The sequence below is a fragment of the Rhinolophus sinicus genome, linkage group LG05 (genome assembly GCF_036562045.2).
Source record: "Rhinolophus sinicus isolate RSC01 linkage group LG05, ASM3656204v1, whole genome shotgun sequence".
Taxonomy (NCBI): Eukaryota; Metazoa; Chordata; class Mammalia; order Chiroptera; family Rhinolophidae; genus Rhinolophus; species Rhinolophus sinicus.
The window spans coordinates 6,362,306-6,375,596 of NC_133755.1; the positions used below are offsets into that span (position 1 = coordinate 6,362,306).

At 33.4% G+C, this 13,291-nt stretch overlaps 1 protein-coding gene across 3 annotated transcripts in view; it reads right to left on the minus strand.

The window, feature by feature from the left end:
* ROCK2 (Rho associated coiled-coil containing protein kinase 2) overlaps positions 1 to 13,291 on the minus strand; it is a 107,178-nt gene that overhangs the window by 19,858 nt on the left and 74,029 nt on the right. For all 3 annotated transcript variants that reach the window (XM_019750016.2, XM_019749858.2, XM_019750089.2), the window contains exons 12-21: positions 13,205 to 13,284; positions 13,001 to 13,049; positions 12,274 to 12,409; positions 12,082 to 12,173; positions 11,596 to 11,842; positions 11,102 to 11,208; positions 8,622 to 8,781; positions 5,862 to 6,022; positions 5,347 to 5,531; positions 568 to 637 (exon numbers count right to left, since the gene is read on the minus strand). In XM_019750016.2, coding sequence (XP_019605575.1) covers positions 568 to 637; positions 5,347 to 5,531; positions 5,862 to 6,022; positions 8,622 to 8,781; positions 11,102 to 11,208; positions 11,596 to 11,842; positions 12,082 to 12,173; positions 12,274 to 12,409; positions 13,001 to 13,049; positions 13,205 to 13,284 — 1,287 coding nt within the window. The remainder of the gene's footprint in view (positions 1 to 567; positions 638 to 5,346; positions 5,532 to 5,861; positions 6,023 to 8,621; positions 8,782 to 11,101; positions 11,209 to 11,595; positions 11,843 to 12,081; positions 12,174 to 12,273; positions 12,410 to 13,000; positions 13,050 to 13,204; positions 13,285 to 13,291) is intronic.

Sequence of the window (13,291 nt, forward strand, 5' to 3'; positions counted from 1 at the left end):
CTACTGTTTCATATTTTAAAACTGAGCTCAAAAAAGTACAAATATTAAAAGGACAATTTTATTTCTTTCATTATGAAAATATATTCTTCCGCAAAAAGCAATGCTTTTGATCAACTTTATTGGGTATGGGCATGTACTCAGAACTATTTTTCTAACAATGATATTAGATTTCTGTTAACTATCTAGTCTTTTGCCCAGTTGTTCTTTTTATGAGTTGTGCGGTACAAAATATCCCATCCAAAACTCTGCTTGGTGTTTACTCTTAATAATCTATTCTAAAGACAGGAATCATTCTCCTGGTCTTGCAGCATTTTTTTTTTTTGGTTTTGTTAAACTTTTATTTATTTTAGTGCAGTTTTTCAGGACTCATCAGCTCCAAGTCAAGTAGTTGTTTCAATCTACTGGTGGAGGGCGCAGCTCACAGTGGCCCATGTGGGGACTCAACCGGCAACCTTATTGTTAAGAGCACCGCGCTCTAACCAACTGAGCTATCCGGCCACCCCGGAACATTTTATTTTTAAATTTTACAAATACAACAATTTTCAAATTAATGTGTCTGGAGCTTACTGAGAAATACTGTTCCGCTTCAAGCTGATCTTGGAGCTCTTTCATTTGCCCATCTGCATCTTGACGTTCTCTGTGGTAACATTGAATCAAATGTTAAATAAGTTATACACATATTAAACCAGCACCTCTTAAAATGTGGTCTGGGGAACCCCTGGGAGTCTCTGAGACTTTTTCAGAGAATCCACGGGGTCAAATTGCTTTCATTACTTAATACTAATTAAGCATCATTGCTTTTTTTAAAATTCTCCTTCGCTCACTAGTGTACATGGACTTTTCTTGAGGCTATATGACATATCATGATGTCATCACTCCAACAGCTAATGAAATATGTGTTTCTATGTTCTTGTATTTCAGAATTTTCTCAGTTTTAATTTCTAACACAAAAAAACGTCATTGGCTGTAACTGACATAAACAAAAATTTTTTCAGGCTCTCAATAATTTTTAAGAGTACAAGGGGATCTTGAGGCCAAATAGTGCTATATTAACCCAATAACACTAAATTACATATTCTCATAAATGCAATCTCATAATCAGCCACTATGCCAACAAAGTAGTAGAATTAAAAGAGCACTTCAAAATCGGCGATCTTAGGATGAGTAAAAAAAGTCTGGGAGAGGGCCTGAGGGCAAGGAGTACAAGGTTTTATATCTAAAACCTTGGGTGGTAAATGTACAGATTTGTACACTTCGTAAAAATTCAGTGAGCTCTATACTTGTCAACTTTTTTTTCCCTACACTTATACTTTTTCTGTAAATATGCCAATCTTCAATAAATAAATAAAATTAAATAAAAAATAAAATTAAAAGTCAGCCTAATACCCCATTTAAGAAGTTCAGTTGAAATAATTCTAGGCTTATTAAAAAATAAAAATTATAGGTTTTCAAAAGCCTACATATATTGTACAGGTACAGGCATAGAAAAAGGTCTATAAGGAGAAATACAAATTGTTAAGATATGTTACCTCTGGAGAGGTGAAATACGTCTGCATTCATAAAGGGGAATTTATACTGTTTTCTTTTTATTTTGTAAATGTAGTTCTAAGTATTTTACAGTGGGAAAATTTTTGAATACCACTTGGATATTTAAAAAATGTATACATCAAGAAAGACCCAGAGAGATCAAATGATTTAATCACAATGTCTTCAATTTGTATATTACTTTGGACTTTCATTATTATTCTCATTTAATATAACTTGGTCACTTTGTTTACTTACAGGCCCTTAAACCTCTAGATAAAAAGGAAGTTATCACTCAATGTCATTTATCTGTGTCATTTCTGTATTTTACTACTGATTAGTTTATTATTAAGAAATGATGATTCTTATTTCTCTAAGTCAAAAATGTGAAAGTTTTAAAGTTGTATCACCATCACCAGCTAATAAGCCCACTTGCAGTAAACCCCAGCATAATTTTAATATCATGATCTTCTTGAAGAGCTATTATTCATTTATCTGTAACTTTATAAACCTAACATTTATTAGGTATTTAAGAAAAGTATTCTTCAGAAAATAACCACAAGACATGCATATGGTTGCAATGAAATAGTATAGAGTAAGAAATTATAATGAAAGGTAGAGGTCTCCACATCCACACCTCTCCACTCCCTAATACTACCTCCTAGAGGAAATCACTTGGTTTCATTTGTTTTGTTCTTTCAAAACATGTCCTCAGCTTATTTCTTGACATAAAATGTAAATATCATTTACCAATTCCCTGCTGCCAGACTTGAGAATTTAGCTTTTACCATCACTAATCTCCCCAACCCCCAACATAGTTGTGTCACCGGCCTGAGTGACATAATTAAACATTTCCTATGGCATCAACCACAAACCACAACCTCCCCAGTTTGAGATGAGAAATCTAAAGAGCCCATCCTTTCTCTTTTGTTTTTGAAATCTCATGAGAACATGTCTAAATACGGGTATTTTTTCATTTATTTTTGCTGGGTCCTTTCAATCTAAAGACTTTTCAGCTATGGGAAATTCTTTTCCATTAGTTCTTAAATAATTCCCTCCCCCTGGAATTCTTATTTGTCTGGTAGAATTCCTGGAACAGTCTCTCTGTGTCTTACCTATTTCTCTCATATATTCCATGTCATTCCCTCATTCTACATTTTGTGAAATTTCTTTGACTTTTTCTTCAAATCCTTCTAATAAATTTACATTGACAGTCAACTTTAATCTTCAAGAGCTCTTTCCTATTCCAGCTGCCCCTTTTGCATTACGTCTGGTTCTTGTTTAATGGAAGTAGTATCGCCTAGAATCTTTGCTCAACACTGTTACCAGTGAGATTTTTTTTGTTTGTGCTTTCTTCCTAAATTCTCTTCTCCTTGATATATGTTTCACCTGGGGGCCCTTTCCTCTTCCTTTATCACAATCTCTCACAAGCACTGCAGGCTTTCCTCAAATGCCTAGTGTATAATACGTGGTTATTTATGTACAGAGGAGGAGACAGAAATTTTAATCTCTGTATGTGTGGGAGGGGTTTTCTAACTGGCAAACTTCAGTTCAGATGAGAGGCTTAAAAAGCTAGCATTAAGCAGGGGTCTGAAATGCCAGAAGGAGCAAGGCTTTCCTGTGAGCTGCTGACCCCACAATAGCTGTTCTAATTATCCACAGAGGGTGTGTCCCATTTCTTCAGGGGAACTGCTCTACAGGAACCCTAGTGGTGGCAGTGCCTGGCTACAGACATAACTGCAAGGGGTGGTGGTAGAGGATAATCAGAAGGTTGTTCCATTCATAGCGTGACATCTTAATCCAGCCCTTTCAAGGTATTTGCTTTGAATAATAATATGTCTTTTTTTCCACCTATGTCCTTCATATATACACCTGGCTGCTGCTCCCTTCGCTCTACGTCATTAGTCAGAAGGTTTCCATCAACTTGCAACTATTTCATTAATTAAAGGAACTTATTTTCCTCCAATCCATTGTAATTCTTGATGCAGGTTTATGCATTTAAAAATTCCTTTACTAAGTTTTACTGGAATCTAGGAAGGAAGATATATATATGTTGACCATTTTCAAATGCAGCCTACATAGCACTTCATATGTACGTTCTCATTGCATGCATTTTTTTTTAACCTTATATTACAATTATTTATGTACCCATCTTACCTCCATGTAAGATTGCAAATGTGGGTGTCTTTGGAGAGGAGGGGTTAGGAACTGAGGGATTAAGAAACAATAGATCCATGTAGCACTTATTTAAAAAAAAGAAAAAAAAAAAAGAGGCATATACACTAAGTACCGAAAATTTGGTATAAATAAAGTATAGTTAGAACAGGAGAAGAAACACAATCTAGATGTTTAACTAGCTTTTGCAGTCATATAAACACTGTTGTTAGAAAAGATACTATGGAGAATGTCTATGTAGTCAAGTAGTTTTAAAACTGTGTTCCCTAGAACCTACGATCTACAGCGTAGGCTCTTCACCAAAGCTGGGCCAGTGAGTTCTATCCCATCACTTGGGATGCTTTCTGAACTTGGGATCCAGAAAAGTCAAATTAGGGTCTCTTCAAACAAATGAAGACATATGTTAAGACATATCTCTAGAGTTTATCCTTCTTGAAGGACCAAGTTTTCTATTAAATGAAAAAAAGCTAGCCTAAAATGAGAGAGAAGAATAAAGAAAATATACGGGGGAAGGATCAACCAAAAAACAAAGGTAAGACGAAGACGTATGAATATTGTTCAAGTTTCTAGTTCCAATTTTTAAAAGTTGAAATCTCATGAAGTTCAAGACTCTAGGCTTACCCAGGCCATAGATCAACAAAAAAGAACAAAATCTTTTTGACCATCCTTTCCCAGGTAGTATCAATATTTGAATATTTGAATATCCTTTCCTAGGTATTATAGTATCAACTTACTGACCTGTCACATGTGTAAAAAGCAGGTAATCAGTTATGATGACAGGAGTAGAGTAACAGTCTTAGCAGTAGTTGCTGCAGTAGCAGTAACAGTTGTAGCAGTAACAGTCCCTACAGTTTATTGTACGCATATTGTAAATAAATCACTGCTATCCTTGACAAGGGCCCTAACAAGGAAGCTATTACTGCCCTTTTGTAGGTATGATAAGAGGCTCAGAGAGGTTAAATGTTTTGCGCAATGTTGGTCAGCTAGGAAGTAGCAGAATGGGACTGACACCAACATCTTGCCTGGCATGCTTTTTAACACTCTACATACCGCCTCTCATCAAATAACTGGGATCCAGTATGACCTTTGGTTTTCACTGGGAAGAAGTAATTATACAACTAATGACTGAATGGGACAACCTTTAACAGTATATTTACTACATATTAAAAGTATTTTAACAATATGTTTTTTATTTTCTAAATTAAATAGAGCACTAGCATATATCCTAAAAAAATGATTTAAAAATTTATATGGCGTTTGCTTAATAGTCAAACATTTGCAAGTCAAAGGTACTAAAGGAACAAACAAAAACACATGGACAAGAAACTTGAGGGTCAGTCCTGAGCAGGAATCTTAAGAGCACAGGGTGCAAATCCCAGACATTTTCTTCTGCTCCACCACCACCACACTCTCTGTCATTTTATCACAATAAGGTGGCAGTAGGAAAAAATTGCTGAGGAAGCGAATATAATCTTCTTGAAGGACAACAGTGGCATTCAACATATTACTTGTACAGAAAAAAAGAGAAAACAAAGTCAAGAAAATAAAATGGTCAAAAGAAAATCCCCAGATAAACCAAAAGTAAGATAATTTATATGTGGATAGTTGTGCATATTAGTAAAACTTGGTCTCAAACAATTAACTTACTTTCGAAGTTCAGCATTCTGTTTTTCCAAGTTCATTTTCATTTCCATGAGATGATTATTTTCTTGTTTTAACTGCTTTTCTGACATTTTTAGTGTGTTAACTTGCTGTGTTTGCATCTTCAAGTCATTTTGTGTGAGGCAGCGCTTCTGAGTTTCCTGCTCTATTTTTAATGTCAAGTTTCTAACCTAAAAAAGAAATTGCATACTTGGTATGTAAGTAAATTATTTTGATTTATCAATGAAGCTGGCAGCATATACGATGATGCAAAACAGATTTTTGCCCTTAGGCAGTTAATTCATTTCACAGTAAAATACGGTCTTTATGGTAAAAATAACTAAACTTTTTCAAATTATGATTCATTTAGTATATCATCCAAATTCAGTAAAATTAAAAGGTTGTGGACTATTACAAGAAAAATATTTTAACTGTGAAAACCCATCAGTGTACCTTTACAAATAAACCTAGTTTACTATTAATTCATTAGTTTATTATTACTGGTTAGTAAACATACTTACATCCTCATTTAGCACATCTTTTTGTTTAAGGAGTTCATTTATCTTCTGCTGTGACTGTTTGAGGTCACAGTCAAATATAGAGCATCTTTTCTCAGCTTCCAGCAACAGGTTCTCCACTTTCTGTTTTAAAGTCCTTTCTTCCAAGAGCTTTTTTTCCATTTCTAGTGGCACAAAAATGGACATAACCATGAATTTACAAACAAAAAAAGCATGTCAAATACATGATATTGTGCTAATAAAAATTATAGTAAATGATGCTGCCTTAAAATTTTTTAATCCCAAATTTATTATTTTCATCACTCCTCTTAATGTATTCGAAATGTCAACAATTTCGTGCTTGAAAATTAGATGTTTCATTTGCAGGGTATAATAATCTACTACATTCTATAATATTACATCCATTCTAATGGACATAAAATAATTCTGCTTTTACTTATGGTTTTAAGAGATACTTATATCTTTTAAATAAAGATTTTTTTTTTATTTTGCTGCTGTTCTGTGCCTCTCAGTATTACTCTTCTTATCTTAAAACATTCAGGTAGATTCTATGACCTCTATGGCTGTTTCCATTATTAAGATATTACTATGCGGAGGATGAAAATTATGTTTTAAGGAGGTGGTCAAAGACAGGGCTCTGGCCCCAAACTTCCAGAATTTAAACCCTGGCTCTGACACTTCCTAATTATTTGGCTGGTCAAGTTAATTAACCTCTCTGAGGCTCAGTTTTCTTATCTCTAGAATGGTGGGAACAGTATCTACCCTTATAGGGATATTATGAAAGCTTTGAGTTAATATATGTATAGCACTTAAATGGCAAGCACTTGATAAGAGCTCACTATTAAAAAAAGAAGTTTTAATGGCCTAAGAAAATGTTTATACTTTTTAAAAGGAAAACAGTATAGAAAATTGAGAAAATATACACGTATCATTCTGATTACTAAGACTATGGTTAATCTTTACTTATTTCTTTATCCTTTCCTGTATTTTCTAAATGGTTTGCAATAGTTTTATTAATTAAAAAAGGCTTTTAAAAGCCTTTCAATCTCAAAGTGAAGAGCAGGCAGAGTTTATGTCTAATCAAGTGATTCCATACTGAATGTAAGTTATAGTAGAGAATTACCTTTTGATGTTCCAATTAGAAAATCTGTTCAAACCCAACTAGGTTCCTCTGCTCCTTCATAACTAATGCTCAACATCTACTTATCATTTACTACAAAATTGTATTAAGTAAAAATTAAACCTATGAATTTTCAGTTTTTAATGAACTATCTTCAAAAGTGTGGGTAAACAAAACTATTCTTTACATACTACTAATAATAGCTAGCATTTCTAAGCACTTTTCATGTATCACTGCACTCGGTTTTCGCAACAACCTAATACTCTAATTGTGCCTTTATAGGAAACAAGGCACAAAAAGTTTAAATAACTAGACAACGTCACATAACTAGTAATTCATGGATGGTGAAGTCACGTTCTTAATCAAAGGAGGCAATGATATGCAGCAGAAAGACCAAAGCCTGAGACCCAGATTTGAGCACCACCTATAATAGTTTTGTGTACTCATGTAAAACACAAATGTCATCACGCATCTTATGTTAGTGTTGTAAAAAAGAGTTTGAGAAAATGGAAGATATTATTATACTGAATTGGTTCATTTTCATCAGCTCAGAAAATAACCTATGAACAAAAGGACTAATTTTAAAAAACAAACACCCTTTTGTGGGCACAGAAAATAGAAAGAGGCAAGAGTGAACTTACTGAGGTGGTGAAAAGATAGGTTCTATCTATCCTTGTTTGGGGAGATAGTTACACATGTGCACCACAAATGTGAAAACTTTTTGCATTTTATTGCACCTAAACTATACCTCAAAGGAAATTCCACTGTGTGGCCACGGACAGGGAAACATGGCCTACTAACTTCATCTTTTCTAATTAGACTTTCTAAATAAAGTACTCATTTCATCTTTTATCATTCTGAATTAGTGCCTTACACTAAAATGATATTAACTAAATCTCTAATTTTAATTACATTCAATAATTACAAACCTATTTTTTTGCTAAGTTATCCATAAATGTTATATTTCAATATGAAATAAAATTTGCTTACAAGTTTTATGACTCTTTCACAAGAATACTTTAGTGATTTCCTTTGGAATTCCAAATTCATCATAATTATAAACAGTTTGGAAAACAAAAAATTATCCTAAGACAATTACAAGATACAGGCTGGTTTGTGGAGAACGTAACTTTGTTATCTTACCCTACATTCATTAATATTGTATGGCTTTGACCAAATCTAGCTAGTATCTTCATCATGCCAGAGTTCACAATATTGAATGAGCTTCTATTCTAGTTAAGTCAGCTATTTTTAAATCTTTATGTTGCAGAAAGTGGCAGGAATTTTGTACCACAAGCTGGTGAAATGTCAAACTAAATATTACAAAAGGCATATCCCCCAAATCTGAGTAAATATATCTAGAACTTCATATTCTGTATGTATGCCTGTCACTACTGGTATCACCAAAATAATCTCTCTGATCTAAAAAATTTGGTTGAATAATTTTGTGTTTGAGCCTTACTATCTTAGAAGTGATTGCTGCCATAAAGAATATACTCATATATGTATAGTGCTTCTCTAATAGTGTTTTCCCTCCAGTATTTGGCAATAAAATATAAACACATATTCAAAATCAACTAATTAAATACAGAGTTAATTCTTAGTAAAATACTGCTGGAAAATCCTTTTATAAAAATGCGTACCTTTCATGGCTTCTGATTTAGCTTCTTCAATGGATTCATAAATCTTATTTTTATCTGCCAGTCGTGCTTTTGTAGCCTTATGTTCAGCTTCTTCTTGTTCTAAGCTCTGCTGTATAACTTTTAGTTGGTATGTCATATCTATTTCCATGTTGTTCTTTTCCTGTTGAAGATTAAAATGGCAGGTATAAACAAAAAAGACTGGCTCACAATTTCAAAAACTTACAAAGTTTTTTCTATAGACTTACTAAGGATGTTCAATACTTCCCTCCCCTCTTCACTCAAACTTCTTGTAAAAGTAATCTACGTACTCTATCTGTCCTCTTCCCACTGTACCCATCTCTCACCTCCACTCTACTATTTTGAGATCTGTATTGAGATTGTTTGATCTCAGTAAAATGACCAATGATATTCTCAACATATTCAATGCTTTTCAGTCTTTATCTCATTTGAACTCACCGTTGCCCTTGAAACGATTTCCCTGACCTATACTGACACTGAACTCACCCAATTCCCCTATCTGCTCTCATCTTTTCTGTTGCTTGTGAAGTTTTCCCTCATCTACCCCTTAAATGTTGGTGTTCTCTGGAGGTAGTATTCTTTAGCCACAATGCTTCTCCTCTTCCTATATCATTATTTCTCAAGCTTTTAAAATATGCCTAATGTATCCCTTTGCTATATCTAAATAAAAACGCAAAGACTCAGTATCCTCTACCATTCACCCTTATTTGCCACATAGGAGATGTGTTGTAAGTTAAGAATCTTTAGTAATTGAGATATTTCTATATATCTTCAAACTATTTTCTAATTCTTTGTTTTCTTTAGTTTGTATCATAAATATAGATATTTATTTTGTGTTTCAAGTAAAATGTGATATTTTCAAACTAACAATCCACCAACAGAGTAATCTACTCTGCCCTGAGAAACCAATGCTCTAAACAATCTGTTCCCAGATGCGCTTTCCCATTTGCATGGTTTCAGCTACTTCTATACTGACAACTCTCAAATATTTCTAGCTTCTATTACCATAACTTGCTGCTTTGTAGACTTCCTAAGTTGGCTGTCTCATAGGCTCCTCACATAGGACTAAAATGGATTTATCATTATTTCCTCTAACAGAGCTTTTTCCTTTATTCTTAATTAATGGCACTACTATGTGTCTCATCACAAACTAGGAGCCTGGAACTCATCCTTGGGTACTACTCACATGCCACATCTAATCAATTCCTAATTGCTGCAAACCATTCTTTCTCTAAGTGTTTCTCAGGTTCATCCTCATTTTCCATCCTTTTAACTGCTGCACTAGTTAAGTCTCCATTATCTGAATACTAAGAAACGTCTCCCTACCTCTTATCTTGTCCTCCTCAAATCTATTCTCCACAAAGTACACAGTGATCGATTGTAAATGTACCTCTACTTTAATAAGGTCATCCAATTGAAAGCCTTTCAGTGGGTAGGTAGTCCATTACTTACAGAAACTAAGTTTCTTAACAGCGTATTCAAAATCTTGCAGGATATAGCTCATCCTAGCTGTGTAGCCTCACTCTGGCCAATGAACCCTCACTCTCACAGGAAGACCATATTGGCCCACCACTTTGTAAAATTTCATTGGAACATAGCCACACCCATTTCTTTACATATTGCAACAGAGACCGTAAGGCCTGCAAAGTCTAAAATATTTACTGCCTTTCCCTTAAAAGATTACAATTTGTTACCCTTGCTCTATAGTCCAGAAATATTCAACAGTCTGTACTTAAATAAACCAACTACACCTTTTTTATTTCCCATCCTCTGGGCCTTTGTTCATGCTGTCCTCCCCAAGTCAAAATGTGCCGTCACCCTGTCACAAGCAATCCTGCTCTGCCAGATTAGGGACACATCCTGTGCACCCACCCAATATACCCTTGTCCATACATCTAGCATTCTATTTACTGCACTGCATCAGATTCATCTGTGAATTATTATTACTTTAGAAATTACCCATTAGACTGTGAGATTGTTAAAGGCAGGATTGCATCCTGATACTTCTACCACAGATGACACACTAAGTACTAAATGAATCAATGATTGAATAAGTGAATGAAACAAAAAGTCACTGAACAGAGCCTAGAAATTATCCCTAGCTTATGTATTTTTAAAGCAAAACTTCTAAATGCCAAAAGTCATGATAACTTTACATCATTTTTGAGACATGTCACAAGTGAAAATCAGGTTTTCTGGAATCCCTAGAAAGAAGCATCCTAACTATACACTCTAAGAGAGTCTCCCTCCCTTCATAAGCATCTAACATAGTGAGGGCTGCTTCTGAAGTAAACCTTAAAAATATTTATCCCTAGTCTACAGAACCAAGTCTAAATATAAAAGAGTACATGAGTATGCAGAAATATTTCAGTTTCAGATCTCCCTTATTTTAGAATAAGTTTTCCAATCTGAAATTCTCTGTAGTCATTTTCTTACACAAATACAAGCTTAACATGTTTTACCTTTTCCAAATCAGTAAATCTCTCATGTAGTTGCCTCTTCTCCAGTTCTACTTTTGCTAGTAAGATTTTGCCATTCTTTAAATCTTCTTCTAGGCCAGATATTCTACCTAAAATTGCAACATTTTAAAAAACAATAAACTCACAAAGTACATACATTAACAATAAAAAATTTGGACATTATCTCATACTTTGAGCTATTATGTATGAGCAGAAGTTTAATAATTGTTGATATAGTTGAGATACTGCTTTACAGTTAATTCAACTGCAACCCCATCTACCACCTTGGAAGGTGGTTTGATACTTTAAAATATTTCAAACCATTTGAAAGTAAATCTTTCATTCATAACATTTTCTATTAATGTATTTCTAATACCCTAACTTTACATAACAGAGTAGTATATTCAGAAATGTGCTACTCCAGCACATTATTCATCATTTAAAGTTATTTCCAAAATATGAACAATCGAGATGAATTCAAGTACAATCTCTAATACCTTGTAAATCATTAATTATCTCTGATCCTTGGGTTCGGTCCCTCCTTTCAGATTCTAGAACCGATTGAAGATTGATAAAGTCCTTTTCAAGTTTTAACTTGGCGGTCTCCAGGAGGCAATTTTTATCTTGTAGATCTCTATTGTTAGATTCCAGCTGCTGAATCTGTTTGGAACTTTCTGCCTGGGTTTTTCTTAACCGGGCTGCAGTATCTGATTCTGTTCGCAGCAAAGTATTGGTTTCATCCAGCTGTGATTCCATTCAAAAATCAAATAAACAACAATAAACACAGGTGTATATAATGAAAATACTTCAATTCATTACTGCATTACAAAGCATTTAAAATAAACAAAAACCTAAAAATATTTCCTAGTGATTTCCCTTTAAAATTAGAGGAAGAATCCTTTAATAACATTTCTAATTAAAACTGTTAATAGGCAGTCATAAATAAAACTCAATATCCTTATTACAAATTGGGATCAACCTACTTGTCTCTGAAGTTGATTCACTTTCTCAGTGGATATTTGAGAGTTCTGATTTCTTTTTTTCAAATCTTCAAGTTGATCTTTTAAACTGTTAACTATAATAAAAAGCAATTCTGTGACAAGCTTCAACACAACACACACACACGTACACTTAATATTTTTCTTGATAAGTATTTAATATTCTACACCACAAACCATCATTTTCCAAATTTCGTTTCTTGTCTGCTTCATGATCAGCTTTCCGCTGATATTCTGCATTTTTGTGCTGAAGAAGTGCCTTTTCTCTTTCTAATTGTCTTAATGCTGATTCCACGTTTTTCCTTAAGGTAATCTGAAATAATGCTTGAAGTTATTATCAGAGGAAAGTATGTATAAATATTAAATGAAAGCAAAAAAATATTTCAGTCATTTCAAGTAGATTTTTAAAAATCTTTAAAAAACAACTGTAACTGCTATATTGTTAAAACTACAATGTTTTATATATTTTTAAAACAGCACACTACTCTTAAATAATCAAGAGTGTAAGTGTTGTTTACTATTGAAAGTCAAACTTTCGATAACATTCCATCACCACTGAACCACCTTTATGTAATACAAACCATGAGTCTAAAATGTTATGAGTAACCATTAAAAAAAAGAAACAATGGTTACTTTCTGTTTTTAACCCATGTCATTAATACAAATGCATTTTTTATTTGATATATCTACACATACTACATTAACTCAAGTTTTGTAAAAACATAACAAAATGAAGCCTATTATGATGATCCTATAATTTTAGTTCTATTCACCAATGCTACAGGGGAGGTTTTATTATAGATAAAGATATGTATTAATATGGTACCAAGAGAACTCTGTGGGTTAGTCAGGCATCAAAACTTTTTACAACAAAAATGTTAGTAAAAGCATAGAGCTACTTTACCTCTTCTTCTAGCTCCTTTGCTACCTTCTCTAGGCGAGTATTAATACATCTAAAGAATTTCAAAAGAAATAGTAAATAAAATAACTCCTAATTTACAATAAAAGAATTTACCATAATTTTAAAAATAATCATATAATTACATTTTTAGTAATATTTTTAAACTTAAATTTTACAATATACTATTTAATTAGCTACAAAACATACTTGCACTTCTGCTCTAGTTCCTCTTTGGCTTGTATCTCAGTGCTAAGGTGTTCTTCTAATGTGTACAGTTTTTTCTGAATCTGTCAG